Source organism: Ochotona curzoniae, unplaced genomic scaffold, assembly GCF_017591425.1.
Source record: "Ochotona curzoniae isolate NIBS_2020 unplaced genomic scaffold, NIBS_Ocur_1.0 contig_3819, whole genome shotgun sequence".
NCBI classification, from domain to species: Eukaryota; Metazoa; Chordata; class Mammalia; order Lagomorpha; family Ochotonidae; genus Ochotona; species Ochotona curzoniae.
Window position 1 is genome coordinate 35,697,490 of NW_024466004.1, and position 27,728 is coordinate 35,725,217.

The 27,728-nt window shown below is 38.8% G+C and overlaps 1 protein-coding gene across 1 annotated transcript in view; it reads right to left on the minus strand.

The window, feature by feature from the left end:
- Positions 1-2,938: 2,938 nt before the first annotated feature.
- The window catches only part of UBE3D (ubiquitin protein ligase E3D), a 136,656-nt gene continuing 111,866 nt past the window's right edge, over positions 2,939-27,728 (minus strand). The window contains exon 9 of the mRNA XM_040983683.1: positions 2,939-3,525. Within this exon, the coding sequence (XP_040839617.1) occupies positions 3,505-3,525 (21 nt within the window). The 3' untranslated portion in view covers positions 2,939-3,504. The remainder of the gene's footprint in view (positions 3,526-27,728) is intronic.

Below are 27,728 nucleotides of genomic sequence, written 5' to 3' on the forward strand. Positions count from 1 at the left end.
CTCTAATCATCAAAGTGTTAGTGCAAAGTGACACTAGAGAGTTTGGTTCTGGTTGGGTTTTTATTTATTTATTTATTTTAGAGTTAATTGAACAAGTTTTGTTAATACACTTGAAGTCTTATTTATTCAAGCTACTTTTGGCACAAAGATATAAGGTTGTGGTTTGACATAATCTGTTGTTGGAACCTAATGCTTTATCTCCACAGTAATTCCTGCAGGACTTATTCTAGTTATCTTTATACCAAAAATATACATATACTTTAAGTTAGATATCCTTGTCTGAAATAGCATCTTCTTTTATCCAATTTTTTTCTTGCCTATTATTTTTTTAAAAACTATATTATTCCGGGGCCCGGCGCGGTGGCGCAAGTGGTTAAAGGTCCTCGCATTGCACGCCCGGGATCCCATATGGGTGCCGGTTCTAATCCCGGCAGCCCCGCTTCCCTTCCAGCTCCCTGCCTGTGGCCTGGGAAAGCAGCCGAGGACGGCCCAAAGCTTTGGGAACCTGCACCCGCGTGGGAGACCTGGAAGAGGCTCCTGGCTTCGGATCGGCATAGTATCGACCCGTTGCGCTCACTTGGGGAGTGAATCATCGGACGGAAGATCTTCCTCTCTGTCTCTCCTCTCTGTATATCCGCCTTTCCAATGAAAAAATAATAAAAATAAATCTTTAAAAAAAAAAAAAAAACTATATTATTCCACAATAAAATACAATGCTTGTTTTTTTGGTCTCTATTGTCTCTATCTGCATTTCTCATAACTCTACCTGATGTGTAGCAGTTCTTCAATATTCACTGAATCAACAAATTTAGTCATTGGTTTGCTAAAAGAAGAGGTCAATAAATCTGTAACAAGGCCTATTTCCTATGTGGGAATGAGTTCAGGGTCACGTTTTTACAGGAATACACATACACATACATACAAGAAATTAGATATTTTACTATGGATTCTAGTCTTTGCTAACCTCTTAAAAGCTTGTAGAAATCTATTGTGCCATTGTTAGGCATGCCACTGAATAGATTCTAAAATTATATTCACAAGACAAAGGAGGCTAACATGCTAGGATTTACAAGGGTCAACATTCAATGGTTGAATTCAATGTTCAATTCTTTCCAGTCCTCCTAATGTAATCTGCTAAAATTTAAATCACTTAATGCTCCATATCTCTGACACTCATTCTCACACATACAATTTTCTCATTATTTTAAGAGAACAAGAAAGAAAACTCCCATTTTCTTTATGCTCTCACTCTCTACGGTCACAAAGAAGTAGACTCCCTCAGCCCTACCCAATGATTAGGTTTTAACAGCTCCCACTAAGCATTGGCCAGTGCAGCTCCCCAACACAGAGGCCAGTGGAGACCCAGGGCTTCAGAACTTAACCAAGGCAAAGAGAACATCAAGCACATAAGCTGCAGTCCTTCTGCTCTGTTTTCTACTTACTCCTTGGAGTTTCTTAGTTATTTCACTCCTACTCCCTACATCAGAACCTAGACTGGCTTCTTTCCTCATAAGATCTCAGAGAGAGTTAAGAGGGTCTAACTCTGTTTAACTGAAACTGATCTTGCTAGGGAGGCAAGGTTGATAAATTAGAAAGTCTTAGCTGGGTATTTTGAGTATTGCAGAGCTATTTTTTTAGACACTGAGCATCTTCACTATCTAAACCAAAAACATACATTTGTATGGTCATGGTTTCTCTGTCCAGAGGGAGAAAAAAACCATTTCAGAAGACAATTCTTTTCTTTCTTTTTTTAATACATAGGCTGAATTCTGTTTCATCTAATTTATTCCAGTCTTTAACATGAGATCAATGTAAACAGATCTCTAAGCAGCAGTCACACACAAGGTTGCTCATCATGAATGCATTCATTTGTGAAAATACCTAAAGCCACATACCAGAAAGACTCAGATTTTGTAATAAGCCTTGCCATCAGCAAAATGCAACTACAGACATGGCTGAAATCTTGTTTCTCAGGCCACACCTCGACAGCAGTGCTTCTCAACTGGAGGTAGTTTTGTCAATCACAACACCTGCAGACATTTCTGTTCATCACAAATGGGAGTAAAGGAGAGAGTATGCTGTTGGTATCTGGTGATTGGGGGCCAGGGATGCTGCTAATGCCCTTGCATGCATACGGTGGCCTCCCGCACAGAAAAGAATTATTCAGGCCAAGATGTAAACAGTTCTGATGTTGGGAACATCAGCCTTACAATGACAGAAGTATAAAGCTTCAAGAGTCAGCATGGCGCTTGGGAGCACAGTAGCTTAAATGAAGCCAAACTAATTCTCAGTGGCTGTGAGTCTTGGACGTATCACTAAGAACTTCAGTGTTTCAAACTGTGCTTAATAAAATGACTCCACAGGATCAGACAGATTGGCTCTACTCCTATCTCAGTCCACCAGTTAGAGAATTAGAATGCTAGCCACTGCTCTGTGGGTGGACAAGAGTTCTGGTTGAACTCCAAGGAAGAAGTCATGGCAGGTTGACCAATCATAATGCCAACCGACACTTGTTTAGCGAAATTAGAAAACCAAGGGGTAGGAAAGAGATCTTAGGGGGTCTGCAGATTAGGATTGCTGCCAACAGGCAAATCTAGACTGTACTTCTGAACACAGAGCAGAGTAGGAAAGGAAGATGTGAGAGACATGGATTAGACTTCACGGGGAGGAGGTAGACCTACCTGGCTCCACTTCCAGTTTTGTATCTAGCTGTGTGATTCCAGGCAAATTTTAAACCTTCTCTGCAAAATGAGGAGCCAATCTTTGCTCTGCAACACTCCTTCTAGCACCTTTATTTTCACTCAGCGGTTTCTCAGTACCTGTTCTGATACACAAGGATTAACACAACTCTGAATCAGGATGACAGTGAGGGAAGTCCAGGAACTTGCCAATAGTACGTGGTAAAAGGAATAAAGAACAAAAGGGACACAAGCAGGAATGTAAATAAGGGCAAATCTTTAATTAGATGATCACTCATGCCACAAGCATCCACTGAGCATTTTCTGCGAATAAGGTATAAAAAGTTTAAACTTTCAATTTTTTAAGATGTGTTTTCAGCAAAATTGAAATGCTCTATCAAAGTTTATGTCTCAGGATTTACAACAGTTAACATTTAGTTCCACCAGCAAGCTCCTCGCTGCCTTCTAACCAGGACAGATGGGTCTCCATTAGCTAATATCCTTCCAGGTGGTGCTGACACAGCACATATTTGAATATTCCTCTCTGTGGGAAGTAATGATGTAACATCTATACTTATCTCAACCTGCTGACAATCTGCTACTATGACTTTCTTCACAGCTCCGGGCTTTCAAAGATGTTCGGTTAACTCTTCTCTTAGAAAGAACATATGCAAGCAAGTAAACTCAAAACTTCAAGGTGACGGTTTCATTCTGTAGCACTGGTTTTTGTCTTTGTAGTTGATGCCCACTGTGCTGACTGCAGACCTTCAGTATGCTCTATGTTGGAGAGCTGTCTGCTGGGAGAAGAATGTCTCAGCTCTAACAGCTACATCTTCAGAAAGGCCACCTGGAAAAGGAAGAAAAACTCTCAATGCTTTTCTTACATAATATGGTAAAATGGCTGCACGCACATTAAATCAGAATCAGTGAAGTCTGTTCTGTAACGATGCATGCTGATCTCAAAAGAAAAATGACTCTTAATGGAGCCAGACATTGCATTTTCTAGCAGGAGCCAATTAATTTCTTTAAAAGGAACCATGTAGTAATTAAAATGACTCACATGCACTTTAAACAAAAAAACAAAGTTTTAATTGACACTAAAGTTATATTGCTATGAAGTAATCCAGTCTTCTTTCCCACTGGTTCAAGCTACTGTTTTGGATACTTTATCAGCAAAATTTTGAGTCTAGACAATTCTTCTGCAAATCTGGGTCGTCAATGCTAACAGCAGTCAGGCCAGCCTCTCCTTAGGTCAGGTTGATGCTTTGTTATTTTTTATTTATTGATTTGAGAGAGGGTGTATGGAGAGAGAGAGAGAGATAAAGAAAGAGTAAGCAAACACAACAGTGATCCCATTTGGTTAATTCCCCAAATAGCTGCAACAGCGGAGGGGGAGAGGCAAAGGAAGAAGCAGAGCTCAATTCAGATATTTGGCATGAGTGGTGGGAACTGAGTTACTTGAGCCACCACTCATGTCTCCCAGGAACTGCAGTAGCAGAAAGCTGGATTCAGAAGGTAGAAGGTAGAATTGAATCCAAGGACTCTGATGGAGGGCAGTCTAACCAGTACTTTAACCACCAGGCTAATACCTGTTCCATGCTGATATTTTAAAGCACATTCAATCACATTTATTGTCCTTGTCAATAGCAGTTCATCCTAAAACTTGATGTTTAAAAAACTTAATCCATGAAGGCTTATCTGCAAAGTATTCCAGACTAATGAAAGCCCAGGTTAAATGCATCTAAAGTCCTAACAGTTGTGACAACAAAAATAAACAAAACATTTTAGGTTAAACATAAATGCTTAGAAAGTTAGGGTTTAGGTGTGAGCATGGTAACATAATAGGAAAAGCTGCTGCCTTTGATGGTGGCATTCCATATGGGTGATGGCTCAAGCCTCAAGTTCAAGCACCTGGGCCGCGGTACCCAGGTGGGAGGTCTAGAAGTTCTCAGCTTTGTCCTGGCAATACCCTGGCTTTATGATCATTTGCAGAGTAAATCAGAGGTAGAAAGATCTCTCTCTGTCTCTCCCTATCTCTCTAACCTTCTCTTTCAAATAAAAATCTTTAAAAATGAAGAAAGCTGAGGTGAAGTTGTGTCAATGAGTCAATAACTGTGCCAACATTGGGCAGAGTACCACATGTAGAGACTAAAAAATGAAAGGGGAGCATGGCTTGGGAGATGTGCGCTACATCTTTTTGTACAATAATACTAGAAACATGGCACTCTTGGAGAAATATGGGATACCTGTCAAGAGTATCAGCAAAGTTGGTTAAGGCCCGAGATGCAGTCAAAGGAGACGTGTATTTAATGATCCTTGTTAAAGGGAAAAGAAAGAGTCATGCAGGGGAAAAAAAGCATCTGCCTTATATTAAGTAATTTAGAAGGATGCTACCCTTCAGACAGTGCTAGTAGAAAGACAACTGCTGAGTTTCCGAATCAATTTCCTGCTGAGTTTCTTTATCAAGTGTTGCAAGAATACCAAAATTGAAGGAGCAGGCAAAGAAAAGGTTAGATTAAAACAAAATGTACGTATGGACAACAGATACAAACCAATGGCTTACTGTGAAGATCAAATGAGAAACTGGTAATGAAAATCCATGCCACAACTCACATAAAATCTCTGATAATTTTCAGGACCTTAAGATTTTATCTGATGAGAAGGGCTTTGCTGGCTTGTTGAAGAAAAACCATTGGAGCCTGTTAGGGAATAGTCATCATCTACATGGGAAAGAAGAACAGAAGATATGATTCTGCCTTCAGGAATCATTGTGGCAGATTGCAGAAGAATTTACAGGGATAGGAAGTGCACTACCTTATGAAGACAATGCCAGTGCTTTTATCCAGATAGGAAGATGATGGACAAAAACTAGTTACTCTAGCCTGAAGCTGCTCCCTGCATTCCCAACACTGCTAAGTGTTATAAAAAACAGCAAGCACTTTATCCCTGGAGGTGTAAAAGGGCAGTGACAGGCAACTAGAGATGGTTTTGCCACCAGAGAAAATTTGGCAATTTCATTTTTTTAAAAACACTTAAATGACTGTATTTATTTGAAAGGCACAGAGACAGAAAGGTGGGGGGAAAACAAGCAGATTTTCTATTCACTGCTATACCCCCCAAATAGCTACAAAGGCTGGAGTCAAGAGTCAAAAGCCAGAGATCCATGCTAGTCTCCTACACAGGTGACAGGGCCCAAGTACTTGGGTCACCTTCCACTACGTGTGCAGGATTGTCATCAGGGAGCTGGACTGGAATGAAGGCAGCTAGGCCTTGAATTGGGACACTGACATGGAAGGCCAATGCAGCAGTTTAACCTGCTGCACTACGTTGCCAGCATTGTTTGTTGTCAAAATCGGCGAGGCAGGGTTGGGTCCTGGCATCCTCTAAGCAGAGGCAGAGATGTTGCCAAACACACAGAAAAGACCCCCAAACAAAAAAATTATTAGCCTCAAATGTCAGTAATGGACAGTACTGACAGTACTGGATAGTAATGGATAGTGAGTAATGGATAGTAAGTAACAGTGTAATGATGAACATGGTTCTTGGGATCAGTCTCTCATTTGCTAGCTGCCATGGGATCTGGAAAAGCCCGTTAGTCTCTTCTGAACTTTGATCATCTATAAAATGTGAATGAAGCTTGTGAACACGCCACTGTACATTCAGCCTAATTTGGCCCTCTTCTCTCTCAGCACAGCCCTTGATTCAGGGAAAGCAGACAACTAAAATTCTGTTGTACAACCAAAGAAAAACAAACTCAGAAAGATTCTGGGACTTGCTCAGGTTACAAAGATGTTAAGCAGCACAGGTGGGTTTCAGAAGACATTTATGTGTCTGCTCTGTGCTTTGTCCACTCTAACCTTACAGATGAATAAGAGAAAACTTACAGAGGCCTGCACACTTTCCATCATTGGGAATATCTCAAAGATCTCAAGACTTACTTATTTATGCAAGCCTGTGAATATGAATTCACAAGGGGAACAACCCCATAGAGGGTGAACTGAATAAACAGTGCCTTCCCCCACCCCCTACCCTACCAAGAAAGAAAAGCTTGAGACTCAATATGTGCTTTTGTTTTTCAATCTTTCATTTTATAATCTTTCTTTATAGTTAGGCCGTTATGTATTTTTCAGAACTTAATAGTACGCAGCAGCAATCACCCTTGGAAACAGACAATGTATACTGCACATTAGCTTTTTTGTTTTTTGTTTTTTAAAGCTATGTGAGTTAACATATTACAAAGGCAGGTTTTGTGTTCCCTAGCTTTTATCCATGACAGGAAAAATTGTTTTCCCTATCTGCCATTTATTTTAAGAGGAGATAATTTTATTTTGTTCCACTGTACTGTGAAAAATCTCTGTATTTCATCTTTTTTAGTTTTATTCCCTAAAGTAAAAGTTTTAAAGCTTTTCAGAGTATATGAGTACAGCAGCAGCTTCAGGCTCTGTTGGTTGTTACATTTCTGGAATACATGGTTTCCAAGTATAAATAATTATGTAAAAGTGATGAGGTGTGGACATTTAGTCCAGTTGAACACCCACGGCTTGTCTTGGAGGACTAGATTGACGCCCCGCACCCAGCGCTAGCTCCTAACTCCAGTTTTTTGCAGGAGGCAGCAGTGGTATTCCCAGTAACTAACTTCTTGCCACCCATGTGGAAGCCTGGGATTGCATGCAGGGCTCCCAGCTTAGAGTCCAGCCTAGCTCCAGCCAGTGGTATGCTTCAGGGAGAGTGAACTAGCGGTCTAGAGTCTCTCTTTCTCTCAAATAATTAAAATTTATTGTTATTATTTTCTTTAAGATTTGACCCTTCAAGTTCTGTGCATCTGAATATAGACACTTGGGAATGGAAAGGGAGAGGATTTAAGATGTCTGAAAATAACATCCATGCTTTGAGCAGCATCTAAAAACAATTCTCTTAAACCACTGTATGCAGGGTCAGGCTGACGTAATTACTGACCAAATGTGAAGCTGACAATGCTTTCAGACATTTCTGTAACATGCTAAATGCTTTCTAATGTGATTTTCTCTAAGATAATAAAGTTATATTTTTAACTTCTTAATCCTCAACAGAGACTTGGAATTTCAATCAATAAAAAGATATGCTGTCAAGGCAGGCTGCACAAGATAAAATTAGCATTTTTTAAAAAAAGCTACAGAAGTACTTTGAGATGTGTTAAGCAAGATGGATAAAACTGGAAAGTACTGGAAAATGTGAGTTTCATAAATTGTAGGCCTTAGAAAGCACTCTTTACAATATGTAGCATAGCCACTCACAAATGCTTCTAACTTAAAAAAAAAAGCTACACTATGCCTTCAATATGTATTTTATCTAGGTGCAGCTCATGTTCTGAAATAGAACACTTTATAGACTAGAAAAGGGAAGATTATATTCTATGCTTGATACAGTAAAATGCTTCGTAAAATCTAGTTTCTAAGATCAAATTATGCTTACAAAATAAATTACATAATATAAATGCTAATACAAAAATAGTCAAAAAGAAATCTTAACCTTTTCTAGCATTTTTTTAAAAAAGATTTACTTTTATTGGAAAAACAGATATACAGAGAGAAGGAAAGACAGAAAGATATTCCACCCACCATCCATTCCCAAAATGGCCACAATGGCCAGAGCAGAGGCACTCTGAAGCCAGGAGCTTCCTCTGGGTCTCCCATGTGGGTGCAGGGTCCCAAGGTTTTGGGCCGTTCTCCACTGCTTTCCCAGGCCATAAGTAGGGACACAGATGGAAGTGGAGCAGCCAGGACATGAACCAGAGCCCACATGAAAAGTCAGCTGCTTGATGGTCAAGGATCAGCCTGTTGAGACATTGCACTGGCCCCCACCTTTTCTAGCATTTATCAAATAACACCTATTGAGAGGAAAAGGATAGTTCTTGGGTTATGAGCAGAAGAGTGTCTTCTGAGGCTGTACCCTGGAAAGCGTAATGACTGATTATGAACACTGCATTGGCAAAGAGAAGCAACAAAATCTGAGATGACAGAGTTTAGCACATAACTGCTCAAAGTTTAGCATGCTGGCTTCCTCAATGAATTACTGGCAAACAGGAAAGACAGAACAAAAGATGAAACATGGAAGGACCAATGAAATAAGGAAGAAGAGCCTGTAGGTGCGTATTTAGAGTGGTCTTCAAACCCCAGAGTTGCTGCATAAATTCTGTAAGAACTTTAAAAATTGAGGAGAAAAAAGCTGTATGTCTATAAATTAATGTGGATTTTCATGTTGCTTTTTTCTGTAAGCCATGGATTATTCTATTATAATTTACATGTAATTAAAAAGCTTCTTGATTTTTCTAGGAAACAGTAAAGGAAAACATAGCTATGTGTTTAGTGGACATCTGGGTCAAAAGCTGTAGTAACACTTCCAGTAAGAGAAGCACCAGAAAGAGGCAGGTGTTTAAAGGTCTCTCTTTTTTTAAGATTTATTTATTTTAGTTGAAAGTCAGAGTTGCAGAGACAGAAAGAGAATAGATAAGCAGACAGAGAGAAAGAGACCTTCCATTTATAGATTAATTAACCAAATGGTTACAACAACCAGAGCTAGGTAGGTCTGAAGCTGGGAGCCAGGAGCTTCTTTTGGGTCTTCAACATGGACGCAGAGGCCCAAGTCCTTGGCCCATCCTCTGATGGCTTTCCTAGGCCAAAAGCAGGGAGCTGGTTAAAAAATGAAATAGTTGGGACTTGAACCAGCAGTTATAGGGGATGCTGGTACTGGACATGGAGAATTATCCTGCTATACCATTGAACTGGCTCACATCCTATAACAGAATGATTGGGGTCTAGTATTCCTTCTACTTGTTGCTAATGTACATACTGTGAAGCAGCAGTGATGATTCAAACAGTTGAGTCCCTGACTTCCAACTTCAGGTTGGACCAGCACTGATCATAGCGAATAATTGACTAAAAACGGGATTCTTATTGAGAGAGAGAGAGCGAGAGAGAGAGAGAGAGAGAGAAACATTCTTCTAAAAGAAAACAAACAAACAAACAAACAAACAAACAAAATACTATGAGAGGAAAAAGGTGGGGGCAGGAGGTATAGGAGACCATTGGTGCTCTCCATCTATAGATAGGGCTAAAAATAATGGTTCATTGCAGCAATTCTTAGGTCTTGGTCCTGATCTTTAACAAAGCAAATAAGTTCTTCACATAAACTTCTCGTCACTTCCTGTGGAAAGAGATTGTGAAAAGTGTTTTGGGCATGGGATGGTTTCACTGCAACTCTGTAATGAACAAGAAGTTTGTTGCTCCTGATTATATAAGGGTAATGCAGATCCTTGAACTTTGCTCACGATAAACCCATGGGGCAAAAGCTATTGCGTGCTAATATGAAAATATATTACCTTTAACACAAAGCATATTTATAAGGAGATATTTTATGATATGACTGTGAAGGGCTATTGAAACACACAAATTACTGGCAAACATGAAAGACCTGCATCTCCATGAGTACACCATCATTTATCAATTCAAGGCCTCTTTTAAGTTCTCATTTTTATGGAATATTTACAGGAGGAAGTTAGTAGCAGAGGATGGCAGTCCCACTGTGGCTAGGTGACCTGGGGTTGTTTTGAGAATCACCAAAATGATGCCCTTTTGGGCAAATAATATTCAAAAACTGAATTACTACAGCAAAGAAATGGAGGAGTATTTTTCTGTAATACCAGTTACAACATTTTCAGTTGTTGGAGGAGAGGCGGCTCTAGCAGTGGAGTTGTGGCAATACTTCTAATTTCAAGGAAGCCCCATATCTTCTTTTTCTTAAAGCATGGGTGCTGAAGAGGACGATGTAATTCAGGTGTCAGTATGATGAGAAATCCCAGGAGGGGATGCAACCCCACACACTGGGGAACAAAATAGCTTGCTGCGGAAGATTATTTGTTTCTTTCATTTCAACATTTTTTTCCACCAATATTTTTTAAATTCCCATTGTAACTAGAAAATTAGCTCTTTGAATAGAGATGCAACCAAGATAAACATCTGCTCCATCCAGATAAAGTATTTTCTGACAACGACAGAGGAGGAACTGGCTCGTGAGGTTGTGGCTATGAGTCTTACAAGAGAAGTGTGAGATAATGCCATGAGAACTCCTTGTGGGCAGCAGTGTGATGCAATGAGTGACTCTGAGGCAGGATTGCTTTGGTACATGAGAACAGAACTCTGCCCGGTAGGAGGAATCACGTGAAGCGATCCACTGCTCTAAGGGAAGTGCTAGAGAGCGTCACAGCTGCCGCTGTTCAATATCCTGGACATACACTCCCAGGAATTAGGCTGAGCAAAGGAAGCCAATCTCAAAAACCTATTAACCATAGAGCTCTGTTTATATAACACTGGGCAGGGCAGTGAGACTAGAATCTAAGGATATGAGGGAGCGGAAAGATGGTACAATTTTAAATAGGGTAAGGTGCACTTGTGTTGATGGGAACTCTTCAGGATCTTGACTATGGAAGGGAGTGGAATACAAAAACATACAAAGGTACTGAAACTGTATAAAAATCAACATGCACAGAGTACAAATCTATTCAGTCAATACCTTTGTTGTGAATTGTCTTCTGGTTCTACAAAATGTTATCATAAGAAACGACAAAATACACACAGATCGTTCTATATTATTTCACACAACCACATGTGAGTCTACAAAATCAGCTCAAGAATAAAATTTCCAACTGAAAACAATGCCATAATACTTGACAATCTTGTCTAGCGTACTTCAATCCAACTTTCTCTAGAGGTGGCCTTGAAATGCACGCTTCAAAGTCTTATGCTGGTGTTCTGTCAATATATGAATGATATCTCATTTTCCTCAGTGGAGAGACGTGAATTAGACAGTTAATTTTAGAAAGTATCCTGTAGCAGATAGCTACAGTCAGTCAGAAGATCATTCTATTAACACAGCGTGGGCAGTTGGTCTGGCTTTAAATACTTAGGCTACGCAAATAGCCCCAAGTCACAGATCGTGTGTGAAATATTTACTCCAAGAAGTCCACTAAACAGGATTTTATTCTTTTATTGCCCTTGAGTAAATACTGATGAAAGATTGACATTCTTTAGAACTCAAAATACCACAGATTTCTGAGGAGCAGAATAACTCAGTCAAACTCAATACATTTCATCTAAAACTCTAATTTTAATTGTAACACTACTACCACCTTACAAAAGATTAACCAAGCCCCAGCATGATGGCTCAAATAGCAAATCCCCTCCTTGCAAGTGTTGGGATACCATATTGGCACCAGTTCATGTCTGGCTGCTCCACTTCCCATCCATCTCCCTGCTGTGCCCTGGGAAAGCAGTGGAGGATGGTCCAAAGCCTTGAGACCCTGCACCTGCACAGAATACTTGGAAGTAGCTCCTGACTCCTAGTTTTGGATAGGCACAGCTCCTGACATTGTGGCCATTTGTGTAGTGAACCAGTGGATGAAAAATCTTTCTCTATCTCCTCTGTAAATCTGCCTTTCCAATAAAAAATAAATAGATCTTAAAAAGATTAAGAAAATATAAAAAAGCAAAAAGAAAATAATCTTATTACCTAGAATAATTATTACTTGGGTCAATTCCTGTTTTAATATATATTTTCTCAGTATTATGTGTATATTTAAAAATATTTTGATATTTTTATTGTTGCTTGGAAACTTTTTATATTATTAGCCAGAAAATAGTCCATCATAGCTGAATGCATTATAGATTTAAAATATTTCCAAGTTATTAGATCATAAGTACTGAAATAATTTGTCATGTTTTCAGATTTGTTCCATATTTTTAAATATTCCCTTAGGATAGAGTCATACAACAATGACTGACAGATTAAAGGTTATGGATGTTATTATAATTAGCTGCATACTTTTTCAAATAAATTATATCAACTCACAATGCCAGAACTGGGACTAATTTCTCTTATTGGTGTTAATTTAATTCAAAAATGACATCTCAGTGCTTTTGTCTAATTTAATTGTCATGAAAGTAAACATTCTTCAAATATTTAGTTAATAACTGCACTTCAATTTGCTTAATTATGACTTTATGGCCTTTTTCTTTTCCTATCATAATGATTAGTTTTTAAAACAGTAAAAGCTCTGTAGTAAATGTTAATTTTTTTTTTTTTAGGTAGCAAAGAAATTAGGTTGTAGGCATGGTCTCATCTCACCAAGTCCTTGAAAATTCACTTGAATTAAATATCTAATTGTTCCCAACTAATAAATAAAGAAATGAGGTTCAGAGAAGTTAAATAACTTCTATTCATGACTGTAAGGCAATAACAAGGCAAGGTTTGCAATCGAGTCTTCGTCTCTGAGTCTAGTATTTATTCCTTCATAAAAGCTCCCATCCATCTAGTTATGGTGACAGATAATTACTATGGTAACCATATGTGAAGAAGAAATTCATAATATCACAATTTTAAGCCAGATTTAGTAACAGTTGGAATGATGTAGGCACCCTAGTTTGTTAAGAAGAAACTACCCTTTTCTAGCCTAAGTATTTAAAGCCAGGGTAGTTTAAGGAGACAAAAGAAGAGTTGAGAAGGCAACTTCAAGCACTACATGTAAACAGAAAACAATTTTTTTCATCACAAAACAAAGCTTCTGGCACATAAAAACCAACAGCACACATGAAAAATTGGCCTGAAATCTCAGAAAGGATTGTTTTTCTGCAAGTTAAGAAGGCAGGGTAAGTTATACTATGGTCTAATCAACTCAGGAAAAAAAAAATTATACTCTGGAGTAATCCAATAACAACTGAGGACTAGTAGAAAAAGGATCAAATTATAACCAAGATTTTCTTTTCTTAAGTCATTTACTACTTGCACATTCCTTGGAAAATGTAACATTTGAAACACACTAAGTCTTTACAAAGGAAGTCATGTTAATACATCCACTTAAAAAAAATATTTCTTCAGCCTATTGTTTAGACTGGCTGGACATAACCAGGGATCATATAAACTGTAATTAGCTTGTTTATTTTATAAGAGGATTTAAAAACTGGCTTCTAGGGATCTACTAACCACATCAAGAGAAGCAACTGCTCATCCTGACAGAGGGGAGCACACACACTGAATGCTGTGTGGCATTTTGCCCCGAGCTTTGACTTTCTTCACTTCAAGCCACAGGGATGCACGCTGAGCTCCACTGGCTAAAGACATACTTAGGGACTGGTCCTAGCAAAGGGCATGCAGTCGTCCCAGGGGGGTCTCAGGCAGGCTCCACACCTACCATTTAAGCTCCAATAGTCACTGGACACACCTGGCAGATACCAGCAAGATGAAGAAAAGGTGAATCCTAACTGATACAAAAGATTAGACAACTGGAGATAAAGTACATTAACCAGAGAGAAGTAAAAAGTAAAAGCAGATCAGTGTAAGAAGAAAGTACTTAGCCAGAGGACATAGGTAAGCATTTAAGATGAGTTCTGAACTCCAGGAAAGCAGAAACACAATCTCCCTCCAATACCTGCCGCTGAACAAGCTCTCAGAGCCCTAAATAACACCAGTGTTGTCCATTGGTAGCTGCGGGAATTATCAGCAAACAACAAAAATGGCCCCTGCAAGACCTGGCACAAACGGGCCCACAAAAAACAGAAAAGATCACTGTCAGTATTGCTATGCTCAAATATTTAAAATATTGCTACATCAGGATAAGAAAGACCTTTAAAGGAAAGAAAATTTGGTACAAATCAATCTCTTTCAGGGTCTGCTGTTCAAGAATGAATTCATATTGCCTTGATTATTTTTAAAAGAAAAAGCACAAATGTCTGATTGTATATAACTAGTCTTATTTTCTCACATTTAAAAATAGTTTAACATTTTAAAATTAAGACTATCCTTGTATTATACAATCCTAAGCAACAATGCAACTACTAATGACAGATACTAAAATTGCATATACTGTATCTGAAGATAAAAATCATCACATTTGTAGTGTTTGTAATACAAAAATGTAGCTGCTGGGCATGAACTATCACCTGCTACTTGAAAAAATCACTGAGCCCAGAAACCACTGACAGGAAAGTGAAGGAGTCTCTGGACAGAGTGGGCAGCAATTCTAGGGCTTTGGAACAGCAGATTCTGGATTACCATCTCTAAATCTGCGATTACTGAATGAGCCATAAATCTTTAAATGCATTCAAATATTTGGATGAATTTGTAATAATTAGAACCTTCATTGACGTCTGAGAAGGTTAACTAGCTAGAAGAGGCTGGAGAGTTATCCCTCAAGATACTGTGGGAAGAGATGGATATAAACACATCCCATAGTCAAGGAATACCTAATGTGTTACAATATAGAATGGATTTTTTCTAGTTACTAGGGCACTGAATAATCCAAAATGATCAAAGGTCAACCACATTTTGTTGGGAATTATCAGCATCCTGGAAAACTAGCCAAATGCCACACAATGCTAGCTCCACTTTACAATGAGACCTGAATCTTTACATCTCTAGAAATAAATGCAAGTTCTAGGAATTGTTCTCACTGGCTGAGGCAATGCAAGTCAGGGCTGGCTCATTGCAGAGCTGGAAGGTACAGGCTGGCTTTGGATAAAGATATGAGGAGTCTTCGCAAAGTTCATAGGCAATGCATAATACAAAAGACACTGTGTGGGTTCTAAAAACTTTCAGCACAAAAATAAAGAACTCTTAATTTCACTTTTACATGAACATTTTGAAGTCTCCTCAAATACACCTGCTAGATACATTGTGAAATGACCTGGGTTTCATGCCTTGGTTTCTTCACCTGTGAGATGGAAAATCCCTCTTCTGGTTTCTCAAGCAGTTTAGGAACATGATGCCATTTCTGTAGCTGGCCCCAATAGGTACTTCATCTGTCTGACAGCTATACCTGGAAAAGTTTATAGAGCCAGGAGCTTTCCCCCTACTCCCTCTATTTGGGATCTTAAACTCTCAACTGAAGAGCTGCAAATGTAGCACTAAACATCTAGGAGTCTTTGTGGAAAAAATGGGAAATCCTTTTAGAATTAGAGAAGTTTTGAGAGGAGATAAAGAGATATTAATTGTGGTTCGATTAAAGTAAGGATATCTTGTCCAAGTTACAAAATCATGAGTAAGAATACATTATATTTTGATAAAGAGTATAGAAAAGTTTGAAAGCTTGAGTACTGATTTAGATAGCTTTAATGCTCAAGAATTGCTTAGAAGCTGTGAACAGAAGCCAAGAACCCCATGGAGCCCACTGTGCTCTTAGAACTACTCCACTTGGCATCTTAAAGGCCTGAAAAAACTTTTGCAACATATTCTCTATTTTCCACAAATTTAAGGGTAAAATAGTCTTTTGAAAAAATAATTTTGAAATTCCTTTTGAATTTTCTTTGAGGTTTTCATCTTTACATTGTATAAAAATTGGATTATGAAGGTAAGAGGCCAGTACAGTGGCCAAAAAGACAAATCCTCCAGCTGTGGCACTGGCATCCTATAGGGATGCTGATTCATGATCAGGCTGTTCCCCTTCCAATCCAATCTCTTACCTAGGGACTGGGAAAGCAGAGGGGGATGGTTCAAAACCTTCTGCTCCTGCACCCACATGGGAGACCTGGAAGAAACTCCTGGCTCATGGCTTCAGATCAGTTCAGCTCTAACCATTGAGGCCATTTGGGGAGTGAACCAGTGGATAGAAGATCTTTTTCTTTCTCTCCTCTCTATATAAAATCTGTTATTCAAATTAATAATAATAATAAAATATATAGATATAAGAAGACTGGGCCACTGGGGAGTCTCCAGTAGGAATCGTCAGACAACCAGCGCACAGCACATGAGCACATTGTGCAGTCTTACTCATCTCTTGAGAAGCCCAGGTGCCCAAGTGATCAGTATGATGCTGATAATCAAAGGGTGAGAGGAAAATGTTGGGAAACGAACAAGCCAGATCAGAAGGATGCTAATCTGTTCATTCACCCATATCTATAAACAAGCACCCAGAGCACAGCTGCTCACTCAGGGAGATCACCCCAGTAGTGCCCTGCCTCTCAGTCTGCCTTCTTTTTCCAGCAAACCTGTGACAACAACAACCTGCAAAGCATGAAAGTGGTTTTCGGTTTGTTTCCAACAAACTTATAATTTCAAATATTGACAGTAAAAAAGCCGGTATAATACATCAACATGTTTTTATTTACCAAAAAGGATAATTACCACCTTATGGCTATCTTGACATATCCAAAGCCCTGTCACACCAAAACAAATTTAGGTTTCATTATTTCATATATATAATTTAGTATGCATTTCTAAAAGAAAAAAAACTATTATAAAAATAAAATTGATAAAATGATTTCTTAATAAAACATAAAAATAAATAAACTATAATGTAAATCAGTGGTAAAAATTCCTAAATAGCTTACATTGTCATTACCATTGGTCTTTCTTCATATCAAAATCCAAATGTGATTCAACTCATACAATTTTTTATGTCTTTTGATTGATGAGTTCCTCTTCCTTTTCTCTCTCTCTCTCTTTTTTTTTTGTAAGATATGTTTATTTCATTTGACAGCTGGAATGATCAAGACAGAAAGTGAGGAACCAAGAGACAAAGCTCTCCCAACCACTGCTTTTCTTCCCCTCAAGTCACCACCATGGCCACAGCTGAGCCAAATCCAAAGGCAAGAACAAAGAATTTTAGGTCTCCCACTAGGGTGTAGGGACCCAAGTACTTGGACTTTTTTCCATTGCTTTTCCAAGGCCATCTGCAGGGAGCTGGATAAGAAGAGGAGTAGCTGGGACATGACCTGATACCTATGTGGGATGCTGGCATTGCAAGTGCAGCGTTGCCAGGTCCCTCAAAATGCTGACTATGATTTTAGAAAAATCAGGCCTTTTGTTCTGTAGAGTTTTCTCTACAGAAAAATCAGACTGAGATATACTGACTGTATTTGTATTTTTAGTGTTATTCTAAATTCGTGGATTCAAAATATATTTCACATGCTTTAATCCAGAACTGTCACACTCAATGATGGTCAAATCATCCCTTCTTTGATAATGAGGACTTTTCAATTCAAACACCAAGACCTGTTGACACAGCCCTGGTAATTCATAATAGCTGATGATTGGATTATTTTGTTTTCTGGCACGGTGGGGCTCAGCCTCATCTTGTACATTTTTTATCCCCGACACAGGATCATCCATTTTCCCCAGGACCCTAGTTGCTTTTAGCAGACCAGGATAATAAGTGATTACGACCCTTCTGGGACCACCATGTTCCCTTTTACACTGTAGTGAGAAAACACTGTTTCAAGTATCCTTGTATCCTATTCACAAACCAGATCCCAAGCTACTCAAAAGGTAAGTAGGACAGGGCAGAAAAAACATCATCTTAGCAACGGAAATTATGCTGGAAAGAAACTAAAAACAAAGAAAGCTCATGGTTTCTTTATTTTCCACTGAAATTAAGAGGAAATAACAAAGTTAAAATGGAAATGGGAAGAAAGAATCTACCCAGAGAATTTGTTTTTTAACTAAGTACAGACATTTCTATATGGGAAGAGAAAAATGGAGGCAGCAGGGAGAAATAACTGCTTCCAGAAAAAGGCATACCAAGAAACTCCCTTGGGCATGAAATTACAAAGGTGACTCACTGCCTGTGTGGGGACAGGTTCCTGTTGCTAATTTGCTTGTCAAAGCTGTGGAAGGATGAGGTGGGACTGATACTTGTGTGGAACCAGCACTGGAAGGATATCCCGGAGAAAGCTAAAGTCTGATCTGCTAATTCAGAATATTTCTACTTTCACTTAAAAAAAAAAAAAAAAAAAAAAAAAAAGCTCTCTCAATTTCAAAGTATGTTCCAAAATGGAGAAAGAAACAAAGCAATGAGACAAAAGAAGGGCATACTTCATACCCCTTTTATTAATTTTGACCAAATTCATTCAGATACTAAATGGTTTCTTGATTCCTGAGTTTCCTATAAAACTTGCATCTAGTTTGGAAGAGGAAGTAGAAAGCAACCAACCCTAGAAATAAATATAAAAAGATCCTTTATAAAAAGCAGCCAAATTGGGCCTGGCGGCGTGGCCTAGCAGCTAAAGTCCTTACCTTGAACATACCAGGATCCCATATGGGCACCTGTTCTAATCCCAGCAGCTCCACTTCCTATCCAGCTCCCTGCTTGTGGCCTGAGAAAGCAGGGGAGGACGGCCACTGGGACCTTGGGAGCCTTGGGACCCTGCACCCATGTGGGAGAACTGGAGGAAGTTCCTGGCTCCTGGCTTCAGATCGGCATAGCATCGGCCATTGTGCTCACTTGGGCAGTGAATCATCAGACTAAAGATCTTCCTCTCAGTCTCTCCTCCTCTCTACATATCTGACTTTGTAATAAAAATAAATCTTAAAAAAAAAAAGAAGCCAAATGAATGACTAGATTGTTTCTTCCTATGGAAATGCAAATGAATACCAGAAATAAATAATCAGAGTGGTTAAAATATAAAAGATTAAAAACCCCAAATACCACCATGGTTAATGATATGTAACAAATGTGATTCTCATATGTGGTTGCTGTGCATATAAAAACCAATTTACAGAACTGCTTGACAATTTATTAAAACCTAAATATACATCTGTCTCACAACATGGCAATTTCATTCCTAGATATTTACCCAAGAAGTGGAAAATATGATCACAAAATAATTTTACTCAAGGCAGGCATTTTGGGACAATGGTTAGAATGCCATGTGGAACATTTAGAATACCATACTGGAGTGCCTCTTTTATTCCTGGCTCCTTTACTTTGCATCCAACTTCCTACTAATATTCATCAAGCTAGTAGATGATGATTCAAGTCCTTATGTCCCTGCAACCAATAGTTCCAGGTTCCTATATCTGATCTCATCAGCCTGTCTAAGCTTGTAAACCAGCAGATAGATCTCTCTTTTTTTTGAGGTTTTTTTGGTTTGTTTTATAAGTTTTAACTAGAGTATTTATATCCACTTTTTACAAAGTAGACCAAATAGGAAGCAACCCAACAGTCCATTCAGAGGGGAACAGATTAACAAATTGAGGCATATTTATAAAATGAAATACTTTGCAACAACAACAAAAAGGAATGACCCAGTAGTTAACACAGAAGCATGGATAAATTACAAAGCTATCATGATAAGGAAAAGAGTCCAGATTTTTTTAAAAAGGGAGAGTTTACACTGTATTACTCAATTAATATAAAATCCACACAAGGGAGCATGAATCTAAGATGACAGACAATGGAGACAGTGGCTTTGGGGAGGAGGCTGAAGGGAACTTACTCAGAAAGATATGACTTCTAAAGGGAAATGGTGTAGGTACTTGTCAATGGATCAGAACTGATAAAGTGTGTAAGTATTTTTGATTGCTGTGAGATGGGGACACTGCTGGCCTCTAATAGACACAAGCAATGCATAGCAGTATTCTCTATCGAGAAAATGTCTAGGACGGCCAGGTTGGGAAATCCTAGCAGAAAAAAATCTGTCAAAATTCATCAACAGAACAATAAAAATGTGTACATCTTCCAGAGTATTTACTATTATGACAAGGAAACAGGAAGAAGAAAGCAAAACAAAAGAATCCCTCTCCTTTCCCCCCAAAACATGGTTAAAGAAAATAGGGAAAAACATTTCACAATTCAGTTGTATGAGTTCAACTGCTCAATGAAGACACTACATATCTAAACTGGGCTTACTGACTGTTTATTAAAATAAAAAAATATTGGGAAAAAGACAGATGGGTTATAGGAAGTCATTTCAACAGCTCTACTGGCAAATACACTCTTCCCTTCTTGCACTTGCATAACTCATGCCTGGACTACTCTGTGTAAAACTTCCTGAAGAAATTCAGTTTTGGCCTCAGGGAAATGTTTAAACACTCAGAACACAAAGACAGACCTGGGGTGATAAATCAGTGTGGGAGTGGAGCAGGGCTAATGCAGGCAGCAGGTGAGTCAGCCAGGTTTCCCAGTAAGCTGCCAGCCCAGGAGGGCTGTGCTCTTCGAGGTCCCTCGTCCTATGCCCAACTACTGCACAATTATCAGGCAGCCAGAAGGAGAGGCAGGTATGCAACTGAGTGAAGATCCTCAGGGAGGCTCCCTCTTGTCCCACCGGTCCCAGTGACAACTGACTTGCATGGTTCCCCCTGAATCTACAAGACAATTTCCGGTACAACATAGAAAACCACCCGTAAGTGGAGAGAAAAATTGTTCAGAAAGTGTAATGCCATGAACTAGTGTAGGAAACAGGTAATATAAACTCTGATGTTTGCAAAAAACAACTAGCTCATGACTCTGGTTACTAAAGTTGAATTTCATAAACATCCCCCCCCACCCCCCGGGGAATCTGAACTGTATAGCATTAGCCTTTCTGCCAGAGATTTCCAGGCCTCGACTAATGCTTACACTGGTACCCAGAATATATTCTCTGCTAGCCTGGAGGCAGCCTTGAGTCAGCTTTTCTCATTACCTATACACCTAAGCTATTCAAGAGAGATATTATTCAGAAATGCCTCTGGAGAAGATACTGCAGAGTTCCTTCAATATTCCTGTCTCTCTCAGCCAAGAACTTTTCGTAAGTTTAAATTAACTGGCTTTTAACACAATCATTCACAGCTGCTTTCTTTCCCTTTATGCCAACTGTAACTGCTTCAGATTTGGGATGGGACATATTAGAATTCCCAAGTTAGAAAATTTGCTCACAGAAACTTCATCACTCACTCACACACAGAAGCCTCAAGTCCTATACTTGTCTCTAACCTTCACATTGATTCTCCAGGATATAAGGTCTATGAGCAATGAAGCCCATTAGCTAAATTCTTTTGGAAACCTGACAACTTCACACTGTGCAGTTGTTCCTGTGGGCACATCTGCTGCACAGTAGGGGAATGAAATTGGATGTGATCCTTCCCCTACTCTCCACTTCACTGTTTAAAATGGCACTGAATTTCCGAAGTGGTAGGACATGGACAAGAAAGGTACTCAATATGTTCAAATATTCCAGCTTCGGGTTCATTGTTGAGTAAGTACTTAAACCTGCTGATCCAGCGAGGTACATCTTAAGGTTAGCAGACAAGAAAAAAGATGGGGTCCCAGTGATTTTTTATACCCAAATCTTATTTGAGACACAGCCCCATGGCATGTCCCACAGTCCTGGCCTAGGCACACAGACGCCGAGAGTGGAACCACCATGCCTCTAATGGCAGACATTTTGTGTTTTAGTGTCCCTTATGAGACTCATTCAATCTCCCAACCCTGCGCCACTATCCCACTCCAAAAAAGTAAGGAAACAAGCCTGCATGCAAAATGGTAATATCTAAAGGACTGTAAATTCCTCCCTAAAGTCTTTTACATAGACTATTTGTTGTCTGGAAGGAATACATAATTAAATGAATTTTATAACCAGAATCCAAGATCATCGTTAAAAATTCAAGATTAGTGTCAAAGAAGCTAATCTTACATAGGACAGCACTGAAGACACAAGGGACTTTGATATTTTCAGACCTACCACTCTAATACTTCCATGTTACCAGACACAGCATCCAAGCCAGAATAAAGGATCTGATGGCATGGAGCTCTGCTTTTCACAGCTTCACATGCTTTTAAGCCAAGAGCCTGGGACAGCAGCCCTCACTGACCTTTCCTGTTCAACAAAGAAGTATCTATTGCAGTGCAGAATCCCAGGGATTCCATGGTGATTTTCTGTTCCTTACAAAAGTTATAATGTGGAGTACGCCTCTTGTAAGATTTCAAAAATTGCAATTATGTGATAAGGTTTCATGCTGACTACTTGAAGAAGGCCTCAATCAGAAAGTGATTTTGATGTGGGAATTTGGCTGGTGGTGTGCTTGAAGGTGTAAAGGTTATTCCTCCAAGTGTTATTCTGAATGCTGTAGCATAGTTCAGATCTTAACAATCAACTATTTCGCCAGTTTTTTTCAAGTGTTTACTTTCCATGCACATTATGTGTCATCCTACTCTGCTCAACCCAAAAGACCTAATCCCACAAGATCACCTATAATTAGAGAGTGATGATGCATCCTTAGAAGACAAATATAGATACCACAGAGGTGATGCATCAGCAGTCTGGAAGTAATTAATGCTTATCCTCACAAGGCCACCTATATACCATGACACTTGGGAACACTTCACGGTAGCCACAATGTCACAGAGGGATGGCAAACTCGTTCTTCTTATCTGTAAAAGTAGGTCACAGCAAGAACACTTGGCAAAAAAACCAGAGTGGACATGAATGGATTTTGTGACACAGTCTTTCAATTTATTACTTCAATACAAGACCGACCATCAGTTCATTCTGTACTATCTAATCATTCTCCTACATGATAAAATAACAGAAATGAGGCTTTCAAATGCCTCATTGGGGTCATAGCATAAAAATTTCATTCTAACCAAAATAACAAGGTCTCAAACATTTGAGCCAGTGACTAGTTATTGCTGCTCTATTTCTTATGACATGCAAGTAAACATATCATCATAAATTAGATCATGTTAGAAGTTGGAGCTTGGCAATGCATAGTCACAGGACCAAACATTAGCTAAATATTTCTCACAGCAACTTTTAAATTCAGGATATAGCTCCCACATGGGACAGCATTTTCTTTTGGCCAGGACTACTACTTAGATGTTGCAGAAACAATCTGAGTTATTCGCATTTCATTAACACTGATGCTTCCTGAATGAGTGGTTTTGCCCAACAAAGACAAGAGGGTGAAGTATCAGGAAGAATCATGGGCTTCACTGCCATAATTTCATAATCTCAGGACAGGTCATTTGAGGGGTTTAACTCTACCTGGCTTCAATCAAACTTTCTCCTGTCACTGGTCAGAAAGTTTCACTCCTCTTCCTATACCAGCAGCTTCTCCAAGTAATGCTGTGCCTCTTCAACATTAGGCCTTTGGCTGCAGAGATGACACTGGACTTTCTTCCTGGGGAAAGCGAAAAACATCTCCAGGAAAACAGCCTTCACTCCTAACTCTGAGCTCACACTGACCTACATTTTCAACAAATATGCTCTGAAGGTCTGGGAAGGCTAGAGTCCATTCCTTGGTTCCAGCTCAGACTTGTTCATTTGATGCAGTATTTCCTCCCTTCCCCCAAACGTACTAAAAAGATTTCTTCTGTGCTTTTTCCTCCTTACATTTTTTCTTGCTAGGGGCAATTCTATTTCATTTTTCACAGGATATGACTTTCTGTGTTCACTTTATCATTTTTACTCCTTTTAGTGTCATTAATGACCTTCGAGCTTAGTCAGTTATTCTATGCTTTTTCCTTCCATGATGGTTTTTTTTTTCTTCCCATTTTAGCACTGAAGGACAAGTGCACAATGAGTAAACTGTAAAATTGTGTCACAGTTCCCCTAAGGACAATCTTCTTCCTTGAGCTATTAAATTGGAAAACTGGAAAAAAAAAAATTAAGGTTTTTGTCAGAGTAGGTGCAATCATTACAATGCAAAAATTAGTCCTTTTATCCAATGAAAATTGTATAATACTCCGCTTGTAAGTGCACAAAAGGACTTAAGGAAAAAAATACTAAGAACAAAAACCCAACTTATCAGACGCTTTGAAGAGTTACATGAAAAATTTATGTGATATTGTGTTCCTGGAATGTAGACAAAATTACATTAATATGGAATGCTATGGTTTTGCTTTCTATATTCTCTAGGACAAACTTAGTTAATTTAAACCACATAGTCAATTATTCAATGTATTCACTAGATTTCTCCAATGTGCCAGATGCAGTGATTACTTAAAAGTAAGCAAAAATTAAACATAGACTTACACATAAAATCTGTTCTCTTTTTATAAACAAAAAATTTAAGAGTGAAACACATACAAACACAAATAGTCTGTTTTTCTAAGGTCCTGTAAAACATTTGAGGTTACTCTCTATCCTTGGCATGCCAGTCACTTCAACAATGATTTCATAAATTGTATTTACTTGCAAAAATCGAGGCGCAGCAGTAACAATAAACCTACCCACAGGCAGATTCACTGAGGCTGACAGAGTTTCACAAGACTATGAAATCCACAACTGTTTCGTTATTAGCTGGCAGCCCAGTGGGTATGTACTACAGGGGAAGGAAAAGGGAGCTTTGGAATCAGATGACTTATGCTTAAATTCCTGGTCTGTGGTTTGCTGCCTCCATGTCTTTGAATTAGCATCTTTGAGCCTCAGAAGTTCTAAAGGGTGGCTTAATTAAAGTCAATTTTCAATAAATTGTCATTTCAGCGTTACCATGGCCAAGTTTGACAGCCTAGAAGAAACAACTACCCCAAACCAAAGTTATTTTCTTCTCAGAAGGAGAACAGGGTTGAGGACAAGGCTGCAAAATGAATGTCTCACAAGTTCTAGCCCTGCCCTTTTTGTCTGTCCAGTTGTGTATTCACCTAGGCACCCATTTGTTTATTTTCTCCATAATTGTCCCTTTCCATTAGCACTCCATTCACTGATCCTGACCTGTCACTATTATCTTTCCTCTGTCTGATCCAAGCTTACTTGGAGCTTAAGGCAGGAGATTATTAAGCCATTTTGAATGACTCCAACAAGGGAAGGTGATAATCCAATTTTATTTTTCGACTAGGGGTTGGAGATGAAAACTTGATAGAAATAGAGGAAAATTTGGTAACTGAATCCTCCCTCTCCAGAGAGAGAGAGAGAAAAGAAAATGGACTTTAATACTCAGTCTTTACAGAGACACATGCCCATGCTACCCTCTTTGTCAACTGCAATATTTATGCCTAACATGAGTGAACACATGGGGCTACAGATGAATGCACAAATGCAAGCAGCACAGGCTGTCACGGAAAGGACTGATGATGTGATGTGTTCACCTGGATTTGGTTCATAGACTACAGAACACTAAAGGAAACAGGTGGAGAAACTGAGACCCAAAGAGGTCTTAAATGACTTGTGTGGAATGCAACCAGTCTATTAGCTATAGATCCAGATCTAGACTCCAGGATTTCTAACTTTTATTCCAAGAAAGAATGAGCATAAAATGATGAGAGTGTACTGTGTCCTGTTTTAATTTGTGTTTCTTGTTGTATCGTGTTTTTTAGTGCGGAAATGATACGCTCTGACTTTCAAAGGCAGTGTGGATTGGGAGGTTGAGTTTATGGACCTATTGGTGGGTGGCTGTAGTGGGTGGAATACTCTGAAATAACATATACAACTTCAAGGGTATGCTCATTTTTTTAAGAGTAGGATGCAAAGTTTTTTTAGTATATTTGCTGTGGAATTCTTAACTGAACACTCAAAAGCGTCAGTGAGAAAAGCCAATAAACAAAAATAAAAAACAAAACAAACAAACCACACAATAGGTAAGAAAGCAGCCCAGAAGGGCCTGACAAGTAAAACAGGAAAAAAGTCATTGGTGGAGTAGACTCCATGGTGGACTGGAGCTTCAAGCAGATGGGTTGACTTTCTATTTTCTTTCTAAATTAACTACCTTCTTTACTCCTGTATTGCCTGGAAGAAAGGCTCTTTTCACTGGGAGTGGGGGGACTAGAAATCATAGCTACAACTGTGAAATTTGAACAAAGCTATGATCTATGCCTACATTCCCCTCCCCCCCAAAGTAATTTATGGACTTCTTCCAAGAGATCTCTTTTCTTGTCTGTTGCCTAATATCATTCTATTACTTTCGCATTTGGTGAATGACTGCTGGTAGCAGGGAAGTGAGATCTAGGGACATTGGTTAGGAAAAGAATCTACATCCAATCTCTCTCATCCTGCAAGTACAACAGAAATTACTTTTTTCAATTTCCCTGGCTTCTCTTGGGATGCTTTTTGTCCCACAGTCCCAGGTGTTGCTATAGTTGTACCACCCTTTTCTGTTTTTATAAAGTGAAATTCTCTCCCCACCATTTTTTTAAGATTATGAAAAATTTTAAACTGTTCATTTTTAGCAGCAAATAGCTTTTATTTCAGAGAATGTTTGATAAGTTGGGATAGGGAAAAATGAGAAGTAGCAAGAAGCAATAAAGCTTAGAAAGCAATATATTTGGTGATTTTCACCCCAAACTAGAACTCTATGCCCCTAAGACACAAGCCTAAATAATATTGTTTGTGCTACATTAAGCTTGAGCTATAATATGGCAAAAGTAGATTACAGGAGATCACAAAAAAATAGTTACACCATTATCAGCAGCTAGCAGGAATACTCCGGCAAGCAATCACTCTTACAGATTCAATTATAAACATCAAGATCACAGCCTGAGCCTGTGTGAGTACACAATTCAAATACAAATACATGACTTCACAAGTAAGTACCATAGTGAAAAATGCCTACTCTACACATATTTTTTTTTAAAAAGATTTATTTATTTATCTGAAAGATTAAGTTACACAGAGAGAGAAACAGAGCAGAAGAGGTAGGGGAATAGGTAGAGAGCAAGATCTTTCATCTACTGGTTCATTCTTCAGATAGTTACAATGGTCAGGACTAGGCTAGCCCAAAGCCAGGAGCCAGGAGCTTTAGCTGGGTCTCACATGTGAGTTTGTACTTGGGTCATCTTCTGTTGCATTATCAGGAAAGTGGATCAGAGATAAAAGTAACAGCAACTCAAATAGGTGCGCATTTGAGGTGCTGGCATTGTGGATGGTAGCTTAATGTACTCTGCCACAACACAGACCTCTACATTTTTATATTTGACATTTTATATTATCAAATATAAGGTATTATACATTTGATACTTATATCAAATAAAGTATTGTATATTTAATATATTTGATATTTGATATTTTTCTCCTTTTGCTTTTACCTCCCATTGACTTTAATTCCTGTTTTGGCAGGAACAGTAAGAGACCAACTGGTCTAGCTCCACCATTACCATACTTCACCTGTACAATCAGTGCTCTTAGTCAACAGGTTCCCTTTGAATTATCATTTTCAAAGTTATACTGCTATTGAATAGCTAGGCCAACACCCAGCAATGTTCCAACTGCTCTGACTTATCTTAAAAATGCTTAAGGATTCCAGATGATCTCCATTTCCTAGAATGAATTCAGTGGAGTTCCCTCCTTTTCAATTATTTGGAATAGTTTGAGAAGAATTGATATTCTTTATAAATGT